This window comes from Fistularia commersonii, chromosome 27, assembly GCF_037954325.1.
Source record: "Fistularia commersonii isolate RoL2024-O1a breed Wild chromosome 27, RoL_Fcom_v1.0, whole genome shotgun sequence".
NCBI classification, from domain to species: Eukaryota; Metazoa; Chordata; class Actinopteri; order Syngnathiformes; family Fistulariidae; genus Fistularia; species Fistularia commersonii.
The window spans coordinates 139,772-165,001 of NC_141310.1; the positions used below are offsets into that span (position 1 = coordinate 139,772).

At 44.9% G+C, this 25,230-nt stretch overlaps 2 protein-coding genes across 5 annotated transcripts in view; both read right to left on the reverse strand.

Annotated features, from left to right (window-relative positions):
* The window catches only part of adgrg1 (adhesion G protein-coupled receptor G1), a 31,058-nt gene extending 9,839 nt beyond the window's left edge, over positions 1-21,219 (reverse strand). The window contains exons 1-7 of one of the 3 annotated variants that reach the window (XM_086175285.1): positions 20,859-21,219; positions 17,387-17,456; positions 3,782-3,867; positions 3,452-3,705; positions 3,109-3,295; positions 246-291; positions 71-164 (exon numbers count right to left, since the gene is read on the reverse strand). In XM_086175285.1, the coding sequence (XP_086031411.1) occupies positions 71-164; positions 246-291; positions 3,109-3,295; positions 3,452-3,705; positions 3,782-3,848 (648 nt within the window). In that variant the 5' untranslated portion in view covers positions 3,849-3,867; positions 17,387-17,456; positions 20,859-21,219. Of the gene's footprint in view, positions 1-70; positions 165-245; positions 292-3,108; positions 3,296-3,451; positions 3,706-3,781; positions 3,868-12,532; positions 12,675-17,386; positions 17,457-20,858 lie in introns of those variants that run through there. The other 2 variants (XM_086175288.1, XM_086175286.1) reach the window with 2 other exon arrangements.
* Positions 21,220-21,656: 437 nt separating this feature from the next.
* syap1 (synapse associated protein 1) lies at positions 21,657-25,149 on the reverse strand. Of its 2 annotated transcripts, none has more exons than XM_086174863.1 (9): positions 24,870-25,149; positions 24,126-24,232; positions 23,959-24,025; positions 23,285-23,358; positions 23,070-23,209; positions 22,850-22,992; positions 22,415-22,464; positions 22,189-22,339; positions 21,657-22,038 (listed from the first exon to the last, which is right to left on the reverse strand). In XM_086174863.1, exons 1-9 carry the CDS (start codon positions 25,015-25,017, stop codon positions 21,911-21,913), a joined length of 1,008 nt encoding a protein of 335 aa, XP_086030989.1. In that variant the 5' UTR covers positions 25,018-25,149; the 3' UTR covers positions 21,657-21,910. The 2 variants fall into 2 exon arrangements, with proteins under 2 accessions (XP_086030989.1, XP_086030988.1); XM_086174862.1 differs by having other exon boundaries at positions 21,657-22,041; positions 24,870-25,148.
* Between the last annotated feature and the right edge of the window lie 81 nt (positions 25,150-25,230).

The following is a 25,230-nucleotide window of genomic DNA, read 5'->3' on the forward strand; positions in this document are numbered from 1 at the left end:
CAGTTCAGACAGAGGCCTCCACCCGCCGGGTGCAAGAACGCAGGTGGCTCATCCTCGGTGCCTGACTTACCGGTGCATTGATGTTGAGGCCCCTGAAGTCCTCCTTCATCTCCAGCTGGGAGCTGCCGGCACAGGAGGCCACTGCAGCCTGAGGCCCTGGGGGTCTGGAGATGGGATTGAGAGGGTTTCTATCAAACAGGCCTTGGGATTCTCATCCTGCTAGTGCGTCGAATATGGGAACTCACCTATTGGCTGCGGTGACTCCTGGATTCACTGTCTGGCACAAGGTACCTGCGAGACGCATAGACAAAGATGGCTATTATTGTATAATTGGGTGGATAAGATCAAATGGGTAAAAATTTGGACATGAATGTGTGTAAAGCCTCCAATGCAGCCCCAGGGCAGTATGGGCCAGTGCCTCCCCGAGCCAGCCTCAGGGGGGCACGGGCCAGTGCCTCACTGAGCCGGTCCCAAGCCTGGATAAATGCAGAGGGTTGCGTCAGGAAGGGCATCCGGCGTAAAACTTTTGCCAAAACCAAACATGAGAATCAAACCTAATAATCAGATCACACTGGATCAGCTGAGGCCCTGGTTAACAACAACCGCAACTGGTATCAATGACCTACAGGGAACCAACGAAAAATGGGCTACTGGAGATCAAAGAAGGAGAGGAGGAAGGCATGTTCAGAAGCAGAGAGAGAAGAGGAAAGGTAAGGGTCTGGGGCTTTGACTATTGGGACTATGACAGGAAAAGATAGAGCTGGTAGACATGATGCAGAAAAGGATGGCCCAGTGGATATGCTGTGTGTCCAGGAGACCAATGTCAGATAGACTTATGAGTCTGTAACTTGAAATTGAAGGTGTGATGTTCAATCTTATTAGTGGCTATACCTCGCAGGTGGGATGTGAGTTAAAGGAGAGGGAGAAGTTCTGGAATGGGTTAGATGAAGTGATGCAGAATATCCCCAGAGACGAGAGTGGTAATTGGAGCAGACTTCAATGCGCATTTTGGTGCAGGCAATAGAGGGGATGAAAAAGTGATGGGCTGATTTGGTATACAGGATAGGAACCCAGATGGACAGATAGTGGTAGATTTTGCAAAAAGGATGGAAATGACTATACTGAACACTTTTTTCCAGAAAAGACAGACACATAGGGTAACTTATAAGAGCGGAGGTAGGAGCACACAGGTTGATTACATCTTGTATAGACAAGGTAACCTGAGAGAGATCATTGACTGCAAAGTAGTTGCAGGTGAGAGTGTAGCCAGACAGCATAGGATGCTGGTTTGCAGGATGACTCTGGTGACAAGGAAGATCAAGAGGACAAAGTGGTGGAAATTGAAAAGGGAGGAGTTGATGTATGGTTTTCAGGGAGGAGTTGAGAAAGGCTTTGGGTGGTTGGGGAGAGCTTCCACATGATTGGACAACAACAGCTAGCATTATCAGGGAGACAGGTAGAAGAGTACTTGGTTTGTCATCTGGAAGGAAAGTAGATAAGGAGACTTGGTGGTGGAATGAGAAAGTGCAGGAGTATATACAGAGAAAGTGGAAAGAGCAGAAGTCAGCATTTGTGAAAAGCAGTATGGCTTCATGCCTAGAAAGAGTACTACAGATGCAATATTTGCGTTGAGAATGCTAATAGAGAAGTATAAAGAAGGCCAGAGGGAGCTGCATTGTGTTTTCGCAGACCTAGAAAAAGCATATGACAGGGTGCCAAGAGAGGAGCTCTAGTATTGTATGAGGGAGTCCGGAGTGGCAAAGAAGTATGTTAAACTGGTGCAGGACATGTATGCTAGCTGTGAGACAGTGGTGCCGTGTGCTGTAGGAGTAACTGAGAAATTCAAGGTGGAGGTGGGACTTCATCAGGGATCAGCTCTGAGCCCCTTTTTGTTTGCAGTGGTGATGGACAGGCTGACAGATGAAGTTAGACAGGAATTGCCATTGACCATGATGTTTGCAGATGACATGATGATCTGTAGTCAGAGCAAGGAACAAGTTGAAGAAAATCTAGAGGTGGAGGTATGCACTGGAAAGGAGAGGAATGAAGGTTAGTTACAGAAAGACAGAGTATATGTGTGTGAATGAGAGGAACCCGGGTGAAACGGTGAGGTTACAGGGAGTAGAGATCAAGACGTTGGAGGATTTCAGGTACTTGGGGTCAACAGTCCAGAGCAAGGGATCGTGTGGAAAAGGTTAGGGTTAGAAAAGTGTCAGGGGTACAATGCAAAAGAAGACTATCAGCCAGAATGAAAGGAAATGTGTACAAGAAAGTGGTGTGACCAGGGATGCGGTATGGCCTACAGCAGGGGTGGGGAAACTACGGTCCATGGGCCATATCTGGCCCGTTGGTCTTTTTTATCCGGCCCGCAAAAGATTGGTATAGAATTCATACTTGATGTGAACAATTGAATGATTGGATCAATGAATGTGGGAGCTCAAACAGGAGATTATTTCATTTTTGGAGCTACATGAGAACACTTGAGAATTTTCCTGAGCTGAATGGGACAGATTGGCTTTGTTATTTAGCCTTTACTTTTGACATACTGACACACATGAATGAGCTGGATGTGAAGCTACAAGGGAAAAAAGGTTTGTGCGTGAAATGCAGGCAAACGTCAGAGCCTTCCAAATATAACCAAGCTGGTTATATTTTCAAAGCAAATGTCAGACAATACTCACACAAATGTTGGACAAGTTTGATATGTCCTATTAACAAATGTTTTTTCTTTTGATATGTATCATATCTTGTGCTGACCCAGCCTGTCTGTCAAATTTTAAGTCAATGCGGCCCCAGGCCTACAGCAACAGTTACAGTGATAAAAAGACAGGAGGCAGAGCTAGAGGTTGAAGAGATGAAGATGCTAAGGTTGTCTTTGGGAGTGACTAGGATGGACAGGATCACGAATGAGTCTATCAGAGGAACAGCACATGCTAGATGTTTTGGAGAGGTCAGAGAAGCCAGAGTGAGATGGTTTGGTCATGTACAGAGGAGGTTGATTCGCTGCGGCGACCCCTGAAGGGAAAAGCTGAAAGAAGGAGAAGAAGAAGAAGATGAATGTGTAGAGCCTCCTCTCTGAGTGAGGAACTGCTTGGCCTCTGGACTCACGACAGCTGACGGCGCTCCCCCGGAACTGGAAACCCGTCAGGGTTTTGTGCGTGATGACGTCATCCTTGATGGCTCCATCTGCGATGCCATATGTTCCCTGTGGGGCATTGGGCCCATGGGACAGGGAGGTGCAGCAGGAGTCTGGCAGGGTGCTGGGCCAGCAGAGGGTCCATTTCTGGTCGCCGAACTAAAGAGGAAGAGAGGAATCTGTTGTAAACAGGAGACAAACCCTCGCGGTGACGGCAAAATGTCCACTCCGTGACTGGAAGCCCTCTCTGGTTTAACAGAATTTGGAGGACATTTGAGAAAAGAATCCATCAACACCCCTGCTGTATGATGGTACCTGTAGCATCAGCAGGTCCTGCAGGGGCTCCCAGAGCAGACAGAAGGGGGTGGTGTTGAGTCTGTCCCGCTCCAGCACCCGCTGCCCGGATGGTTGGCACCTGGCAGAGATCTCTCCGTCGATGGACAGGTGGCTTTCGTTAGCATAGACCGAAAGCCCACTACACCCAGGGGATAGGCGGGAGCCCACTGTCAGCAGACCGCCAATGTGATGCCACGTGCCACAGAAGGTGAAGTCCCAGTCAGTACAGAAAGCTGACCAGAGAGAGAAGCTCCAATGGGGTTTCAGAACATCAAGAAGGGACATCTAGTTTTCCTGTGGGGTTTTTACCTGGAGAGATGAGGGCGAGGAGGATGAGGATGCTCACCCGGTGCTGCGAGGCTAAGACGCTGTCCATTTTTGGAGAAGGAGCTTGTCTGGTGAGAAAGAGCAGAGACTCTTTACACAGGGTTAATTTGCTTTTGCTACATTGCCTTTCAACCAGCAGAGGGCAGCAGTGAGTGCCATAGTAGCTCTAAGTCAGATCCACTTCCTCTTTCTGCTACTGCCAGTGATGTTAGCCACCACTGGCTACGTCTAGTGAACATCAGCTGCAGCTCCAATCTGCTGAGCGAAGGAAAATCCACATTTTTCACAGGAAAACGGCAACGCTGGTCAGCAGAGAGACAGCAAGCTCTGATTAGCTTTTATAGTTCCACCTCAGCCTTCATCTCAAACGACCAGTATAAGCAGCCTCCAGGTAGATTGCTGATGGACAGTGGAATCCAACAAGATCAACATCAAATAATAAACAGCCGGTTTAACCTGTCAGTTAGTCTCATCTCAAACAAGAGCTGGAAAAGACACTAGTACAGACACACGCACGCACGCACGCACGCACGCACGCACGCACGCACGCACGCACGCACGCACAGAGGAAAGAAAAGGATGCTGTCCCCACAGTAACACCCCTTTTTATATGTTCTTACAGAGAACTGCTGTTTATCTTCAGTCTGTGCTCCTATCAGTAGAAACAACCACCCACTTAAACACACACACCATATAACTGTGGGTGTTTAAAGGATAGAAACTGAGAGTTCAAATCATCATGAAATCCCACCAACAGAAGTATGTCTGTTGCTGTCTGGTAGGGGTGGGGGGGTTACTACATCCAGAAAGTCCTGACACTGGTAACCGCACAGAGATAAACAAACACACCAATACACTGAGTGATTCTAGTATTTACAATCAGACTTGGTTTTCAATCAGTAGCCATTCTTGATCAATTACTTCACAGTTTTGTCAACAATCAATTAATTGGCTTGATTCTGACTCTGCCAAAACTAAAGACACTATTTTGTTATTAGATCTGATTGGGAGGGTTTGAATCCATCCATATGAATCACTTTCCCCAAAGTCAGTCAACTTGTCTTTCAATTTGGACATTGGATGACATTTTTTATTTTATTTTATCATATTATTAACCCATCATGGAATAACCATTAGCAGTCAGCAGCCATCTAGCGGTGCCAGGGGAGCAGTTAGGGGTTCAGTGTCTTGCTCAACAACACTTCAACACACGAGGTAGGAGGAGCCAGGAATCAAACCACAAATGTTGGGTCCCGAGGACATTCGCTCTACTCCCTGCGCTAGTGGGGCATGTGACTGATCAAGAAAACAAATAAACAGTAATGAAAATATCGCTTGAATCAAAGCTGAACAAGTTCTGACCTGGAGGGCAGCGTCGGTGCGCATGTCTGTGTGTGTAGAGAAGGGAGGATGATACTCAGTAATATTGGACTCAATAAGGCCTTATTTCACTGCAGTTTCCTGGTAATGGCGGACTAGCTGTGGCTCCCGCACACACGTTAATGCGCACACGCCTGCACACGCACACGTGCACGCACACACACGCACACACACACACAACAGTGGATTCCTTCATCAGACTTTAAAGCAGAAGAGCTTCAGATCAAGCAGCTGAAATGACGGAGGAAGCATTTTCAGACACCTAGAAGAAGCTTCCTGCTTTTCCTATGTTTTAAAACAGACGTAAATGGGATGGTATTCCATTTGAACGTTGCCCTTTCTTTCCAGTCTATGCATACCCCTCTTAAATGCAGCCTCAGGGCGGCACTGGCCTGTGTCTCTCCAAGCCTGCCTTGGGTGGACACGGAGCAGTGTCTCCCTGTGCCGGTCCCAAGCCCGGATAAATGCAGAGGGTTGCGTCAGGAAGGGCATCCGGCGTAAAACTTTTGCCAAAACCAAATATGCGAGACAACCAAAACTATACCATACCGGATCGGTCGCGGACCGGGTTAACAACGACCGCCATTGGTACTGATGACCTACAGGGTACTAATGGAAATTGGGCTACTGTGGGTCGAAGAACAAGAACAAGAAGAAGAGGAGGAGTGCGTGTTCGGAAGCAGAGAGAGAGGAGGAAAGGAAAGAGCCTGGGACTGAGAGTAGGGACTTTGAATGTTGGGACTATGACAGGAAAAGGTAGAGAGTTGGTGGACATGATGCAGAGAAGGAAGGTGGATATACTGTGTGTCCAGGAGACCAGGTGGAAAGGTAGCAAGGCTAGAAGCTTAGGAGCAGGCTTTAAGTTGTACTATTATGGTACTGACAAGAAGAGAAATGGAGTAGGAGTTATCTTGAAGGAGGAGTTTGTTAGGAACGTCCTAGAGGTGAAAAGAATGTCAGATAGACTTATGAGTCTGAAACTGGAAATCGAAGGTGTGATGCTCAATGTTGTTAGTGGCTATGCCCCGCAGGTGGGATGTGAATCTGAAGAGAAGGAGAAGTTCTGGAATGAGTTAGATGAAGTGATGCAGAATATTCCCAGAAACGAGAGAGTGGTCATTGGTGCAGACTTCAATGGACATGTCGGTGAAGGCAATAGAGGGGATGAAGAAGTGATGGGCAAATTTGGTATCCAGGATAGGAATGCCGAGGGACAGATGGTGGTAGATTTTGCAAAAAGGATGGAAATGGCTGTAGTGAACACCTTTTTCCAGAAAAAACAGGAACATAGGGTAACTTATAAGAGCGGAGGTAGGAGCACGCAGGTAGACTACATCTTGTATAGACGAGGTAACCTGAAAGAGATCAGTGACTGCAAAGTAGTTGTAGGTGAGAGTGTAGCCAGACAGCATAGGATGGTGGTTTGTAGGATGACTCTGGTGACAAGGAAGATGAAGAGGACAAAGGCAGAGCAGAGGACAAAATGGTGGAAGCTGAAAAGGGAGGAGTGTTGCATGGTTTTCAGGGAGGAGTTGAGAAAGGGTCTGGGTGGTCAGGGTGAGCTTCCAGATGATTGGACAACAACAGCTAGTGTTATCAGGGAGACAGGTAGAAGAGTACTTGGTGTGTCATCTGGAAGGAAAGTAGATAAGGAGACTTGGTGGTGGAATGAGGAAGTGCAGGAGTGTATACAGAGAAAGCGGTTAGCGAAAAAGAAGTGGGATACTGAGAGGACTGAGGAGAACAGACAGGAGTTCAGGGAGATGCGGCGAAAGGTAAAGATAGAGGTAGCAAAGGCAAAACAAAGGGCTTATGATGACTTGTATGCTCGGTTGGATAGTAAGGAGGGTGAGAATGATCTATACAGGTTGGCGAAACAGAGAGATAAAGATGGAAAGGATGTACAACAGGTCCGGGTGATAAAGGACAGAGAGGAAAATGTATTGACAGATGCTAGAAGAGTGATGGGAAGATGGAAAGAGTACTTTGAAGAACTGATGAATGTGGAAAATGAAAGAGAGGCAAGGGTAGAAGAGGTGATTATCGTAGACCACAAAGTAGCAAAAATTAGTAAAAGTGAAGTGAGGAAGGCATTGAAGAGGATGAAGAGTGGAAAAGCAGTTGGTCCTGACGATATACCTGTGGAGGTGTGGAAGTGTCTAGGAGAGGCAGCGGTAGATTTTCTGACTAGATTATTCAACAGGATCTTAGAGAGTGAGAAGATGCCTGAAGAATGGAGACAAAGTGTGATGGTGCCTATTTTTAAGAATAAAGGGGATGTGCAGAATTGTGGCAACTACAGAGGGATAAAGTTGATGAGCCATACAATGAAGCTATGGGAAAGAGTAGTGGAAACTAGACTGAGAGCAGAAGTCAGCATTTGTGAACAGCAGTATGGCTTTATGCCTAGGAAGAGTACTACAGATGCAGTATTTGCGTTGAGAATGCTAATAGAAAAGTACAGAGAAGGCCAGAGGGAGTTACATTGTGTTTTTGTAGACCTAGAAAAAGCATATGACAGGGTGCCAAGAGAGGAGCTCTGGTATTGTATGAGGAAGTCTGGAGTGGCAGAGAAGTATGTTAGACTGGTGCAGGACATGTATGCTAGCTGTGAAACACTGGTACGGTGTGCTGTAGGAGTAACAGAGAAGTTCAAGGTGGAGGTGGGACTCCATCAGGGATCAGCTCTGAGCCCCTTCTTGTTCGCAATGGTGATGGATAGGCTGACAGATGAGGTTAGACAGGAATCCCCATGGACCATGATGTTTGCAGATGACATTGTGATCTGTAGTGAGAGCAGACAACAGGTAGAGGAAAATCTAGAGAGGTGGAGGTATGCTCTGGAAAGGAGAGGAATGAAAGTTAGTCGCAGCAAGACAGAATATATGTGTGTGAACGAGAGGAACTCGGGTGGAGCGGTGAGGCTACAGGGAGTGGAGATCAAGAAGCTGGAGGATTTCAGGTACTTCGGGTCAACAGTCCAGAGCAACGTAGAGTGTGAGAAAGAGGTGAAGAGACGGGTCCAAGCAGGTTGGAATGGGTGGAGAAAAGTGTCAGGGGTACTATGTGATAGAAGACTATCGGCCAGAATAAAAGGAAAGGTGTACAAGACAGTGGTGAGACCAGCGATGATGTATGGACTAGAAACTGTTCCAATGACCAAAAGACAGCAGGCAGAACTAGAGGTTGCAGAGATGAAGATGTTGAGGTTCTCTTTGGGAGTGACCAGGATGGATAGGACCAGGAATGAGTCTATCAGAGGGACGGCACATGTTCGATGTTTTGGAGAGAAGGTCAGAGAAGCCAGACTGAGATGGTTCGGTCATGTACAGAGAAGAGATAGTGAATATATTGGTAGACGGATGCTGGAATTGGAGCTGCCAGGCAAGAGGTCTCGAGGAAGACCAAAGAGAAGATTTATGGACGTAGTGAGAGAGGATATGAAGGTAGTTGGTGTGAGAGAGGAAGATACAGAGAATAGGGTTAGATGGAGAAAGTTGACTCGCTGTGGCGACCCCTAACGGGAAAAGCCGAAAGAAGAAGAAGAAGAAGAAGAAGCATACCCCTCTTAACACACACGCACACACGCACGTGCGCGCACATACACACGCACGCACGCACGCACGCACGCACGCACGCACACACACACACACCTGAGGGTGCAGAGAATGTGCACACAGGAATAATTCAGACCACAAAAGCTGCTCTTTGTTGTTGGGTCTCTGAGTTGAATTGTTTCCAATGGAAATGTTTCCATTGTAATTTCAGCAGTTACAGCCAGGTCACTAAACTGACCTTAATTTTGTGGTTGTAGAGCTTCGTTATCCATGTTAGTGATGAAACCAAACTGAAAGCTGAATGCAGACAATGTCTGGATGCCAGTAAGTCACAATCTAGCCATTGAACTTTTGCGGTTAAACAGGGTGTTAGCCAAACATCTGTGTCAAATAAGTCAATGCGTGTGAAATCAGCACGCAAAGACCAAACGACGACAATGGTCAGCGGAATAATAAATAAATAAATAAGAAAGTGCTGATTGTGTGACTACAGCAGACAAAAATAAGACAGTGCTGATTGTGTGACTACAGCAGACAAACGAGCTGCGAGAAATTAAAGAGTAGAGGCTGAGATACCTTCAGATCCCGGATACAGGGAAGCTTAGACGTGAAGATTCACACACACTAACTATGAGTTTGCATGCTGACCACAGAACTGTCGCAGCTTTATCAGTGCTAACAGTCGCAGCTATATTGTTGCTAATAGAACCCTCTATATTGATGCTAACACTAGCAAAAAACTGATGATACCAGAGGCTGGTATATAGTAGCAACCATACTGATACCAAAAGTAGCAGCAATATTGTTTCAAACAGAACCCTCTATGTTGATACCAACACTAGTTGTAATTCTAATAATACCAGAAGCAGCTGTATTGATGCAAACAGTAGCAACCATACTGTGGCAAGCTAGGGCTTAACAAAGTAACAATCGGAGTCAAAGATAAATTGTTCTCAGGATAATGCACTTTTGAAGATGGTTTTAATTCAATAGTCCGCGGAAACCCAGGGGGTGTCTCTCTCACCGCTAACAGTTAGCCTGAGGGTGCACTCCCCTGTTATAACTCGTAGTGCAGGTTAGTGTCACACATCGAGCACAACACTGTGCAGTTATTCAACCATGGAGTTCTTTAAAACAGAACCAAGAGAAACTCCCCACAGTCATCATCATAACTCATATAGGATTCTGAGGCTCTGCTGGCCAGTCTCCCCGCCCCACGCTGCAATACTAATTCCAAATGTAGCACCTATGTTAACGCTACCAGAAGCAGCAATATTAATGTTAACACTAGCAGCAACACTGCTGATACCAGAAGCAGCTAATGTGATGTTAACAGTAGCAACCATACGGATACTACATTAAACAGTTATATTAATGTTACAAGAAGCAGCAGTATTGATGCTAATAATGAGATTAATATTGATGCTCAAGAGGCAGCTCTAGTAACACTACAAGAAGCAGCTATATTGATGTTCACACTGGCAGTAACATTGAGGAAAGTGGATCAGGAGTATACACAGAGAGTACAGATAGAGAGAGGTTAGCAGGGTAAAATTGGCAACTGAGGGGACTGAAGAGAACAGACATGCAGCAAAAAGGTAAAGATAGTGGTGGAAAAGACCAAAAAAGGGCGCATGACTTGTAAAAACAAATTGAGATGAGAAGGATGTGCAGCAGGTTCAGGTAATTAAGGATAGAGAAGTAAATGTCTTGACACGTGCCAGACAAGTAATGGGGAGATGGGACTACATCAGGGATCTGCTCTGAGCCCCTTCTTGTTTGTAGTGGTGATAGGCTGACAGATGAGGTGAGACAGAAATCAAGATGGATAATAATGTTTGCGTATGACAAGATGACATTGTGATCTGTGCTGAGAGCAGGTGGAGGAACATCTGGAGAGGTGGAGGTATGGTCTGGAAAGGAGAGGAATGAAGTTTGGCCTCAGAAAGACAGAATAAGTGTGTGTGAATGGGAGGAACCCAAGTGGAAAAGTGAGGCTACATAGTGGACATTAAGAAGGTGGAGGAAATTAGGGTCAACAGTCCAGAGCAATGGAGTATGTGGAGAAGAGGTGGAGAAAGGTGTTCAAGCAGGAATAACTGGTGAAAAGTGTCAAGGGTGATAAAGAGTACCAGCCAGAATAAAAGGAAAGGTGTACAAGACAGTGGCCAACAATGCTGTATGGTTTGAAGACAGTGGCACTGAAGAGAAGACACGAAGCAGAGCTGGAGGTAGCAGAGATGAAGATGTTGACCAGGGATGAGGTCTGAGAAGCCAGACTGGCATGCGATTGTTATGTACTGAGGAGGGACAGTAAATGTAGTGGTAGAAGGATGGAAATGCCAAGAGGGGATTAATGGATGTAGTGAAAGAGGACATGAAGTTGGTTGGTGTGAGAGAAGAGGATACAGAGAATAGGTTTGGATGGAGGAGGGGGATTAACTGAGGGGAGTAGCTGAAAGCAAAAGAAAATAAGACTAGCAGCTATACTGATTCTTCCAGAAGCAATGATATTAATGGGAACAGTAGCAGCCATCCTGATGTCAGATGTAGCAGCTATATTATCACTACCAGAAACAGCTATGCTGGCATGGAGACCATTCTGAACTGGGCAACCAATGAAGGTATTATGGACAGTTCTGATGGAGTTTGTTCTTTGGCACTGGGTCTTCATCTGACTGGCAGCCAGCCAAAGGTTTGATTATCCCAGATTTCATTGGTCAAACTCTTGAAGAGCCGGGTTTTTTTTTCCTGACCGTGTGGTCAGACAGGAGAGTCCCATCTGATGAAAACAATTATCCAACATGCTGGTTCAAACACAAAACAAAGATCAGCTGGCTGTCACAACGGACCCCTCCATCAAGGAGCAGGTCTGAAAGTGAGATTCAGACAAGAGAATTTACTGAACAGCTGGCTTCCTCTCAGCTTGAGGTGAGGACGAGGATCTCAGGCAGCCTTCGATTGTGGTTCAGACCTACATTTTTTCAGTAGCTCCATGGTGACCCTGTGTGTGTGTGTGTGTGTGTGTGTGTGTGTGGGTGTGTCTGTGTGTGTGTGTGTGTGTGTGTGTGTGTGTGTGTGTGTGTGTGTGTCTCTGTGTGTGTGTCAGGGAGAGGGAAGTGGAGGAGCAGGTTGAATGCTGCACACGTTTCCTTCTGGGATATGAGCGTATCAATGAGCCGTAAACTATGGGGTTGACAACAACCCCAGTGGTAGGGGTCCTTCAACACTGAGATGCCAGAGAAGAAAGGCGTCCTGAAATGGCAACAGCGCCATTGCGGTGTTGCCGTTTCACTTTTCTGCAGACGTGCTACGTTTGCAGAAGGCACAGAGGCACATCTGATGGTTCGAGAGGGAGGTACGTGAGCAGCCACATGTTTGAACAGAGCAAGAAGGCCCCCGGTTGGATTCCCTCTGGGCTGTGTGGAGTCTCCATGTTCTCCTTGTGTGATGGTTCCTCCCCCAGTTCGAAAACATGAAGGAGGTTCACCGGAGAGCCTGAATTGCCAAGACGTGTGAATGAGGGGCTGAGCAGTGGGGCGACAAAGACAATGAATGAATGATTGAAAAATACGCAAACTCATACAAGGATAATGTTTTCCAAGCTTCCTTTCCCCGCGGTCATTTAACGTACCGTGGCACTACATTATGTCACACACTTGGTGTCGTTGTTTAGAGCAAATTGGATAATAAAATCCCCCCTCCCTTGCGCAAAAAACAAAACAAAACAAAAAGTGAAAGAGTGCAAAAAGTGCGCGTGGCGACGTGCACTTGGCGTAGCTGGTGTTTTCCTTACCTGGAGGTCTGCACGTCGGTGGACAAACGCTAAGGAAAAAAAAACAAAGTCCGTCAGCAAGTTCTCCGGCTGTTACCAAGTCTGCCGACGGGAGAGAGTCAAGGCACCGGCCGACACACCGAGACCGAACTCCTGCGGGTCGCGAGGAGTCGGTGTGGCCGCCGGGCGTGTTGTCATTGTGACGCTTGCAGCCGCATCAGTGCTTCCGGTGAGAACTTCGAAGCACTGGCGCAGACTTATGGTCGTTTCTTCCCCACCAAAATGAGAAGTGAAGCATAAAGACGGTGGTTAAAGTTAAAAAAAGTTCTGACCATATCGTGCACAAAGTCGCACTTTCGACAACATCAAAAGCACAATTACTTTTTAAACAACAATTTTCAAGTGTAACTGCACATGGACTATTTTGGGTAAATAACGTAATGGGTCAGAGATACCTAAAAGAATATTAATGGAACATTGACATCCCGATCTAGGCCTGGTTGAACCACAGACAACTAGTTACACATGCTTTCTCCGTGTATTAAAACGTTGCTTTCCTTGCACTTTTATTTTGAAGGCCATATCCTGTTACAGTGACTATTTTAGGTTCCTCAGCTGTTCGTGCAGTGTGTGTGTGTGTGTGTGGGGGGGGGGGGGGGGGTAGATGAATGAGTGAGTTTAGACGGAGCCGGGCACAGCCAGAACTACATCAGAGACTCGTTCACAGGTCCATCACACGCAGGTAGAAGAAGTGATCCTTGAAACGAGGAACATTGCCTGTCTGTCGGGGAGGAGGCAGAGCTGGCGCAAGGGGGCAGCAACATGATGATTATCACAGGAGAGATGGTACAATGGTTGGAGCCTCTGCTTCAGATCCAGAAGGTCCCCGTATTCCCACTGGGGACCTTCCTGTGTGGAATCTCCATTTTCTCCCTGTGTCTGCATGGGTTTCCTCTGGGTTCCCCCAGTCCAAACACATGCAGGAGGTTCAGTGATTTGCCCAAATGTGTGAATGACAGAGTGAATGTTTGTCCATATGTGGTCCTGTGATTGAGCGATCCAGGGTGAACCCTGCCTCTCGACCAATGCCAACCAGGATAGACTCTTTATGATTTCTAGTCTGACAATGGGGAGCCTTCCTGTGTGAAGTCTCTATGTCATAATGATACAGTAATAACCATAATTAAAGCACAGAGGTTGTATGACCAGCATGGTTTTATTTTTGTAAACAGATGTTAAGTCTAGATCAGATAGGTTAAAGTCTGAATCCAGACCCAGGACATCAATGTGGATGCAGCTCTTTATTTTTTCCAGAGAAGACCAAAAAGAAGGAAACGGTTTCACTCAGCACCTGCTCTTTCAACTGCCTGTGGGGGGGTGAAACAACACGCATGCATTTGACAAATAAGCTGGTAGGTAGCATGAAAACTATCAATACATTTACAGTGGTATCTCAAAGATTTAATTTTAACTTTAAAGACTTAATCTTAATCCTAATTCTTTAAGATGGAGCTGTTTCTCCATCTGACCCTTAGAGGGTTACAGAAACTCAAACAGAAAAAAACATAAAAGATTTGATGATTTCTTTAAAAATCATGTCAAACCATCTGTTACCCTCCAGCTTGGGGTCAGGTTTTACTGTCTTTGTTCACTCACTCACTCACTCACTCACTCACTCACTCACTCACTCACTCACTCACACCAGCCATTATTCATTATTAAATGACTGTTAAATCACCATTACATACACACACACACATCTCCCCATTTCAGATGACACACACACACACACACACACACACACACACACACACACACACACACACACACACACACACACACACACCAACCTGCATTCATTATTAAAACATTGTTAAATTATCATTACACACACATCCCCCCATTTTGGATTCTACACACTTAAACACACCACCTGGAGTGCTGTTGCCATGGTGACCCAAGCGTCCTTCAGGGACCATCAGTGTAAATCGCATATTGATTTTCTGTTTCGGCCTCTGACTTGAATCGAAATGAAGTGCTAGGTTTTCCCTCATGATAATAAATTCTCAGTAGTGATCAGAAGCCCGTTTGATCTCATGTATCTTTCAGCAGCGGTAGCCCAACCTGCTCTCTGTGACTGATTGGCTATCTGCGGTTTGATGCAGGGATGTTGAGCCGCATTTCGTAATAACGGTGCATTTTGTAATAAACGTCCAAAATGTAATAACTTTTTCATTTCATTTTGTAATAAAGCATCATTTTGTAATAAACTGCCGCATTTTGTAATAAACTGCCCCAATAAATTTTGCCGCATTATCTAATAATTTATTACATTTTGAGAAGATTATTACAAAATGCACTTGCAACTTCTTTATTCTCTAGGAAATGTAATAGCATGGTGCATTATGTGATAATACCTATTATTGTTGTTTGTTAAACAATGAATCTATACAAGAGTGACTTTTGTTGTGTTTTATGCTATTTCCCTTAGAGCTATGTAGCCTAATAAATCTATGTATGACAGAATACTCCAAATATAACTTTAGTTGCCTATTTGAAGTTTGGAATTATATAGGCAAATAACCTGTGGCCAAATTCAAAGCTCTACATGGTCTGTCACTCAGTCAGGGAGGGGAGGGCGGGCTGTAATCTGATTGGCTGCTGCATCAATTCTACAAAGATCATGCACTGCTTGCATGCTTAATTGAGACAGCCAACAGAGTTCAACATGATGCCAGGTATGAAAAAACTGTGCCAAATATTATCTGTGTAATTGAATATATGGAAGTATAAAGACATTTTGCAGTTGATCTAAAGTTATGTAGATGTTTTGCCCTTGATAAGAAATTATATGACATAATTTAAACCTGCATCGTCCAAGTTATGCTCACTGCATTAAAAACAGCTTGTAAAGTAAAACTGAAATCTATGCCTCTAAGTACATATTAACAGTTAATAACTTAAACAGGACACATTTGAAGGAAAACTGTGCATATGCAAAGAACTACACACACACACAAATAGTACACTGCTTAAAAAATAAAGGGAACATTTAAACAACACATCCCAGATCACAATGAATGAGGCACTCTGGTTAATATTTTATATTATTTACATGGTGAAATGAGTTGGAAACAAAATACTATGTGCATCAGAAGGAAGGGCCCACTGCACCAGCATATGGTCTTACACTGGGTGGAACCCTTCATTTTTTTATTATTTTGAGACTAGTGTACATTATAGGGTTTTTTTAACAGAGGGAATGAAAAGTTATAAACCATCTATATTTTAAATGCCAATAAAACTTTGGGGTTGAACTTTTTTTGTCATTGTAAGAACATAAACTGTACTTTGCAGATTTTAATGAATTTGGATAACAAATAACTTGCTGTTTTGCTCTAAAATGGTTTAAGATGAATGCCAAACTTTACAGTTCCAAGCTGTTTCAAAGCTTGCCTCTCTGTTCACCCCTCTTATGTGTTATTCCATGGGTAGATCTTCATTGTGAACAGCAGCTTTGATAGTTGTGCTTCACCCTTCAGTGTAAGTCTAATTACGTAGTTTAACTCACTAATTCACTTCTTCCTAGTTTAGCCATATGGAGAATGTTGGATAAGAGAGCAATACCTTCCCTGTGTGAAGTCATAAATAGTAAGCATCGAAATAGCTATTAAAAGGCTAAAAATTTTATAAAAGGTGTGAAAACAATACATTTGTGAAAACCTTGTTTTTCAGTATTCCTACAAAAGCAGCGTCATCTTTAATGATAGAATCCTTCATTGAGACAAATCTAGGGCTATAACATAAGATCAACATTCATAAAGCAATTTGAATTATGGTACTGTGATGCCGCAGGTGGTGGTGGGTTATCAAAATTGTAATGATTAGAATACCTCTTAAATATTAATTCAAGATAAAATATTTTAGTACTTGAAATGAAATTCCACAAATAAAATAAAAGTGGAAAAAAAGGCACAAAGTTTTGAGAGTTAAACATTTTCCCTCTTTGTCACTTAGGTCTGCTAATTATAACCCTGACCTGCACCCTGCTGGGGCTCATTGTAGGCCATGGACAAAAGCAAGCAATGACAGAGGAAATGTACAATGTCATAGTTCGCAAGTTGAGAGGAGAGTTTCATGTTCCAGTATCTGAACACACAAGAATTCAACAAAATGCCTTAGTGCGTCTCTGGAGAAATCAAGGGGTCTATTCTCTCAGTGAGGATGGGCAGACACTGCTGTGTGCTGGCAAGCCAGTCACGCTACAGTCTAATGTTGATTGTGTTGTTAAAAAGGGTCTAGATGACACAAAGGGTTCTGGAGCAAGAAAGTTGAGCAAACGACTGAAAATGCATCATAGTGGCATAAGTGAAAGAAAGGTGCAGGAAATCTTGAACAAAACCGAGTGGTACCAACTTCAAAATGCAAAGTTTCTGAATAAGCCCCCTTTGATGACCATTCAAGCCAAAGAAGTGCAAGATCAACACCAAATTGACCTACTGGACATGGGAAAAATGAAAATAAGTTATGGTCAGGCTTTATACCGTTACATTCTCACAGTGATGGATGTGTTCAGTCGTTACATGTGGCTGAAACCATTGAAAAGAAAAAGTAGTGTTGAAATTGCCAAACACCTTACCAAGATTTATCGTGAACATGGACCACCCAAAGTGTTACAACATGACAAAGGGACTGAGTTTAAAGGGGCGGTGAAAAATCTAATGACATCTCTACAAGTGAAAATAATTGAAAGTTCAGCATATCATCCACAAAGCCAAGGAAAGGTTGAGAGGACACATAGGTTGCTAAGAAAGAAGATCATGTATGATCTGGTGAAATTTCAAGGGAACGGAGTTAACTGGGTCAAGCACCTACCTGTATATTCAAGAGTGCTAAATGAGGATCTTAAAGAAGTTTTAGGCTGGAGGTCTCCATTTGAAGTATACTATGGAAGAAAAAGCAACAGCATAAGTCATCCTTTATGCGGTTCTCCATCTTCCGTTCATAAGGAGTCTGTGAGGAATCAACATTCAACTCTACCATCCTTGAGACATCGAGAAAAATTTGATACTAAACGAAAAAGGGTGAGAAGAATGGCACGGAAGGCCTCTGAACACTGTGCTAAGCTAACGATCAAGCGTGCATTCAAACAAAACCTGTCACAACACTACAATGTTAAGGACGCTGTTTTGGTCAGAATGAGGGATGGTGCCCATCGAGTCTCCAAAAAGTATCACGTAAAGTGTGGTACAATTGTGAAAAAAAAAATCGAGAGCTCTCAAAATAAAAAGTGAGTTTTAGGGACCCAAAGACCCTCCGACAAACACAAAAATGGTTCTTCGTGTCGGATATAACTAGTGCGACCCAGCTGCGAAAAAAGACACACTCTAAAAAACCCAAGACAGCACCATCAAAGAGAGGCCTAAACCCACTTTTGTTTCAGTACACACACACAGACAGACTAGAGGATTTTATGTCGATGGAGTTAAGCATTCGCTATGACCCTGACCCAGATGGAAATTGTCAGTTTGCAGCCATGGCTGACCAGCTATCCACCCTTGGAATATTTAGATCACCAGAAAGCTTAGGAGATGAAATTGTCCAAGACCTCAGGAATTATCCATACAATAGAAATGGAACACTCTTGTTCAACTTTGTCGAGGGCAATGACTGGGATGGATACTTGGAAAGAATGGCCCAAACTGGAACCTATGGTGACCACATTGCATTGCAAAGAGCATCTGAAATTTTCCAGGTCCAGTTTCTTGTAATTTACTCTCTGGGAATCAATGCCTCAACTATTGTATCAGAGTCAAACACATATTGTCACAACCTAGTGCTAGTACTTGGTCATGTGGCAGAGGGGCATGGAGAACATTATATGAGTTTGGAGGGACCAGTCACACCATTTATAGAGCATGTTTTGGATGCTCAAGCAGGACAGTTATATGACAACAACACACTTTCGCCACTGCAGCCTACCTCACCAGATGAGTTTGACCCACCTATCCAGCCTGATGAGCCTGAGGACCCTGTTCTGACTACACCCCCTGTTCAGCCTGTCCTACCAACTGAAATGTGTCAGTCTATTATCAAAATGACCCTTGAGGATGACATTTCAATGCTCGGGACGTTTAACAGAGTGTCTCAACATTTTAAAGACATTGCAGATCCATTCCATCCATCAATCTATCTAAGGGAAACATTAAGCCAAAGCCTTTGGTTGGACGTCGTTGGAAAGCACACAATTAGTGTACAAAGGTTGTACAAAGCAGCAGGGCGCTTTGGCGTTGTGGCATTAAAACTCAAGGAGCTGTTTGGGAAACATTCCAAGTGGCTTGGCTGGTAATTAGACATATTAGACATGGACAATTTGAAATTACGGATATATTTTGGAAATAGAAATTTTGTTGTTTGTTTAGCCTTTTGAGGCAATTTCATATTGGTTTAGAATTAATCTTAGTGGAGAAATTTGCTGGTCACAGCAGCTCTCTAAACAAGCAGAAGACACTTACATTGTTTAAGGTAGAACTTATATTCATTGGTTCATTATTGTTTTAAATTGGCTGCAATTGGTTGCCTTTATTGTTGTTGAAAGGTTCTATAAATGCATAAATAAAATTGTTCTTTACCTATTCATCAGCGTTTCTATTTCGTATGTGCATATGTTAAGGTTTACAAATGGATTAAATTTTGATACTGTAATGTGTAAATTTTGTTCTGTATTACAAGAAGGATAGTAAGGTTTGTTGGATGTTTATAACTATTCTTGATGTGGTTTTGGTTTCCAATAAAGAAAATCTGGAATTTATAGAATATTCTCTGTTAATGCAACCTTTGAATAGTGTACTGATAGTAATTGCTAAGTACTGCTACTATGCTAATACAATGATACTAATAATAGGCCTAGCTTTTACAAATACTTTAAAGTAAAATAAAATACAATTAACAAACAAATAAACTATGCTTTAGAATTCTTATTACATAATGCACCATGTTATTACATTTCCTAGAGAATAAAAAACTTGCAAGTGCATTTTGTAATAATCTTCTGAATACGTAATAACTTATTACATAATGCGGCAAAATTCATTACAAAATGCGTTGGGGCAGTTTATTACAAAATGCGTCAGTTTATTACAAAATGCGGCTTTATTACAAAATGAAATGAAAAAGTTATTACATTTTGGACGTTTATTACAAAATGCACCGTTATTACAAAATGCGGCTCAACAAGGGATCTGTGTCATTAGAGGTTTTAGTTATGAAGGCACTTCCAGCATTTCCATCATATAATTGTCTTAATCTATTTGAAGTCATAGTTAGCCACGGTTACTACATGTATCAGGAAATCACCAAGCTAACTAGACATATGGCTTTGTTTTCTATACACCCTGGCTTGGCTGGCAGTTGGAGGAGTCTGGTTGGGTTTGTGCACCAGGAAAGAATCTTTGAGGCGGACGAGAGCAGGGAATGAAGAGAGCAAAGAGAGCTTGTCAATGTTTACACAGAAAATTGGGAGAGTGTGTGTTCAAGGGGAGGAGCTGTTGTGACACACTGTATCCACGGTCTGGAACCAACCACATCACACAGGTCAGACACCATCAGTGACTATTTTGTCACAATGGATCACCTTCCTCCATTGAACCCTCTCCTCTGACACCATCTACCCTCCTGTCCTCTCTCCCTCTATCAATGAGTTCCTCTCTGGTCCTCTAGTCCTCCTGCCTGGCAGCCCCAACCTCAGCCTCCTTCTACCCACATCTTCTCAATGCCTTCTCAGTGTATTTCCAAACCATCTTAGTCTGACTTTATGTCTAGAAAATCTAACATGTGCTGTCCCTCTGATGGGACTCATTCCAAATCCTCTCCGTAATATCCTCCTAAATCCAAAAAAGAACCGCCTAATTTTCACCTCTGGCACCTGTCTTCTCCTCAGTGTCTTAAAATCAAGCACCATGGGTGCTCTCAACTATGTCTTCTCAACCTTTCTTCCTCGTCCTCTTTTATCACCACTGACACTTTTCTCCACCCTCTCTATTGCTCTGGACTGTAGACCCTCAGTACTTAAACTCCTCCACCTTCTTTGTCTCCACTCTATAGCCTCAACCGTCCACTTGGGCTCCTCTCATTAACATACATATTCTTTCTTAGTGCAGCTAACCTTCATTCCACACTTCTCCAGAGCATACCTCCACCTTCACCTCACCAGATGTTCCTCCACCAACTCCCTGATCTCACTATAGATCTACAAACATTATAATCCATCTTGATCCCTGTCCAACTTGACGTTATTCACTATGTGGATGAAATTCCCGTATTTTGTCATTTGTTTATGAAGGCTTACCTTTAAAGTTCTCCTGCTGTGTTATTAATCTCTCAAGTGCCTTTCCAGGGTTGGTCCCTGAGGTCAGTGCGGAGGCGTCTGATCGAGTCCAAACACGCTGCTGCCTATTTCCCGCAGTTTCTTCTGTCTGATGATTACAGACAGCATGAGCTTCAGGCCAGTCATTCCACCATTCCACACTCTTACTCACCGGCCCCACCACACACACACACACACACACACACACACACACACACACAAAGTGTTTGCGCAGGGATTAAACTGACAAGGCTCTGACGCCCTTCTGGTCTTTCAGGGCAGAAAACAAAGGTCGTGGGAGTCCTGCATCAGAAGGCTTGAGCTCCTTCTTCTCCTTGTTCCTGTAAATGATTGACGAAGTGAAACACCCTGGCAAGCTTGTAAATCTTGCCAAGCAAATACATCCGAGTGCTCTGCAGGTCCAATGCCATAACAGTGCTTTACATGAAATGGCAGCTCAAAGCAGGCTGATCTTTCCCAGTTATCTGGATCAGTGGAAGGTTCCTGGAAGTTCTGAATGCTCATTGATTTCCTAGTTTCAGCTTTGAGTCCAGGTACAGCTTCTATCAACCGTCTGGTCCTGCTTACTCTGACCCTCAGATTATTCCAGAATATCAGAAACAGCCGGATCTGAATTTCCAGCCAGGAGCTGGATTACTGTGAATCTGCCACCTGCAGCCGTTTGCCAGATGTGAGGAGCTGGCTTAATGATTCACTCAAATAAACATCAAATCCAATCGAGTAAGGAACTCTGAGGAGAAGACGAGGAGACAGTGATACTTCTGGAAACGGGAACAGTTTGGGTGTTTATTTACAAAAATGCAACTTTACGTTGGATGAAACAGAAGCTTCCATTTTGAACCGCCAGAGGCAACTGCGGGGCTGCCCTCTGAGTGTTAGTGCTGGAGCGCCATCTAGTGGCTCCAAAAGCAACAGGAGAGAGGAAAAAATACAGGATTGAAGAAGCTCCTTCCCATATTGAGCATTTACTCTTCATGTCACTTGGACCCCCCATGGGGGGGTCCAAAGGTCATCTAGCTGTCGTCGGCTTGCAGCATCTTCTCGATCTCTTGGTCCCACTGGTCGTCCTTGTTGTCCGACTCCGTCACAACCTCATACTCCTGCAGCTCCTGCTGCAGCTCCTTCTCCCAGTCGGCCGCCTCTTCTGGAGCAGGGTGGAGATGATTTAGTGCAGGAAGTAAAAATGAACTGATTCCAGGCTAGAACTGAATTAATATCATTGTCAGATCTTATGATGGCACAAGGACTAAGATCCTCTCCTTGAAGATATTCCTCCTCTTCATGGACTCACCCTCAGGATACAAGGAGTTCTCCTTATTCAGGACCAGTTGCTCCATCTCCTTGCGAAGGTCCTCCTTGTCGATGGATGTCGAGTCGAAGGCATCACTCACAAATTCAGAGACCCCGGGGCTGGTGGACATTTCCTCCTCTTCTTCGGGGGGCTGGGAGTCAGAGCAGAGACGGTTGTCCAAAACTATATTTAAGAAACGGAGGCGATAATACCAGACGTGTCTCACCTTCTGCATGTTAGCAATGGAGACGGGAGGAGTCTTGGGTCGAACGCCATCTGCTGAGGAAACAGACATCAGCTTGGAGCTTTAAATCCCACCTTCCTCTGGAGGAGGAAGTTCTTCCTCACTGGCGTGTAGGCAGTGTTAGGAGGGACAAGTACAAGTACTTGTCCCTCCTAACACTGCCTGTGCCAGCCAGTCTGCCGCTGTCATACACTTGTGGGCCAGCGGCGGCCCATCCTGTCGGCGTCTTGTGACTGACCACAGAGCAGTCAGAATTTCCGGGGTTTGGAGGTGAAAATGGTTCTGGTTGTATTGATTCCAGGCATGTACCCACGCCTCAATGATCAATCAATCAAATCTGAATGGAACCGGGACGACTCAAGAGCCTGAAACATACAATTAAGTGTGCCTCCAAGAAATGAGAAGACTAATCATGACCTGTTAGGATGACGTCCTTGGGGGCCACGCCATCCTCGCTGCTACCCAGCTGCTGCTGAGCTGCCAGTGCCGTCAGTTGAGCCGACTGCTTGATCAGAGACACACGGTAGAAGTAGTTCCTCCAGAAAACCTCCTCTTTCACACTGGGGGACACAAAGACGGCATTAGGAGTAGACAGAGAGTGGGGGCATTCCTGGCGGGGAAGGGAAGCGCCACTCACTGTTTGGGCACCAAGTCGAAGCGCATCCTGTTCAGCAGCTGATCTTCTTCCAGCATCACAGCCGCTACGGGGTACATCTGCTCAATGTTGAAGTAGAACTGCACGCCGGCGGGGGGGTCACGCAGGAAGTTCCTCTTGTCCTGAATAGAAGGAGCACAATCAGAAAGCGGCTTGGGCAAGTCCAGGTGGGGCGTGAAGGTTATGAAGAGGCTTACGGCTGACAGCGCCAGGATCTGTTGCTGTATTGTCTCCTCTTCATTGTAACCAACCCAGGGGGGCATGGCCACATCTGCGCACGCGCACGCACACACACACACACGCACACACACACACACACACACATCACTGGATCAATGGCTGGAAGGGATTGATTGAAAACAGTCAGGTAAAATCAAGCAGCTTCTGTTTAGCAAAGACAACATAGTCATGTTTGGCTTACTTGTCACTCTTTTCTTGTTTATGGCCAACACACACACACACACACACACACACACACACACACACACACACACACACACACACACACACACACACACACACACACACACACACACACACACACACACACAGACAAGGAGATATTCACTCATTTGTATTAAGATGAGGATAAAGAAATAAACTTATTTTTATTGATCACTGTAATGATAATCAAACTCCTTTGTCATTTCACAGCGACAAGACGCTCAAAAGCAACATATTTATTATTTTTGATAAGACACCAGGAGAACCGTCACCCGTTGCACTGCTTTTAAACTGGTCATCACCAATAATGTTTCTCAGTCATCATCACCACAACTGTGATCCATCCCCCTCCTCCAGCTGGCGGACCTGCTTCCTGCTCGGGTGAGGATGACTCTAAGGGATGAAGGCTGACAGTGTCTTCTCCCACCTGATTTCTTTGCCTTCTTCTCTTGAACAAACTTCTCCTGCTCCTTTTGAAAGTCTCCCAGAAACGTCTACGGACACACACCCAAACCAGCCAGTTACGCTCTGTGAGGTTGTCATAGCAATAAAGAAATGACGGCCACTTCCCTTCGCACACCAGTCAGCGCTCACCTTGTCAATAATGCCATCAATTTTTCTCTCTCCCACACTCTTCTTTATCTCCACCATCGAGTCCGAGATCTTCTTGGATGCACTGGACGCAAAACTGAGGATGAAGCCTTGAGGGGAGGGAACAGGAGGATGAGGACGGAGAGTGTGGTCCGCATGACATGAACTGTATGTTTCCAGACAGAGGATTCAAGAAAGTGGGTGAAAGACTGCTCAGAAGAAAAAAGAGTGACGTTCAAAATCATGTCTTGGTTTGAAGATTTATGTCTTCAGGCACGCCGATGACAGCGATGCTCCTGCAAAGGATCATGGGACTGTTCCGTTAGATCTACAATATTCATGCTCGTTTATGCTCGTCGGTGTGTTGTGGCATAGTTACAGTCGGCCCGGGACAGTGTTGGTCCAGTGAGAACCAAACATCCCATGATCCTTTGCACGGCTCAGCGATCAGGGCGACTGTGGAACGCATCCATTCTCGATTGGATGGGAATTCCATGCAAAAAAGAACTCGGAGAAAGCGTTTTTTTCCATCCCTCGACTGAGCTGGACTTTCCCTGTTTTGAACCCCTGCAGTGGATATATGAGGCTTTAAGAGGAAACAAAAAATAAGATTAGAGTCTCTGGCTTCCACCCACAGCAGGCTAGTAAGACCGACCGCCTCCGGACCGACGACCCGGTGCTTTCCTTTCATGAAGGAAAACACTATGAGGTGTAAGAACCGCTAACGACGGAGTAAACAAAGCTCACCGCCCAGTCCTGCGTCCTGCTCAGCTGGCTCCACTTTGTTTACCTCCTCCGGTGCCCGCTCCTCCTCCGCCTCCGCCCGCTGCTCCGCGTCCCCCGCCGGGCCGGTCGGACCGTCCAGGCCGAGCCACGACCCAAGTCCGCGGAACATGTCGCTGCAACGGACGTCCTGCCGCGGAGTCGCCAAAGTCCGAATTTAGGACACCTTCGAGTGTTTCTCTGTGGCCAGGAACTGAACAGACAGCTCTTCTTCTTCTCCGTTTCCTCATGTGGACAGGCGGGTTGCTGCTCACCAGTGGCAGAAATGCAGAACTGCCGGCCCCGCTGTGGACGGCACTCGATAAAATAAAATAAAATATGATGT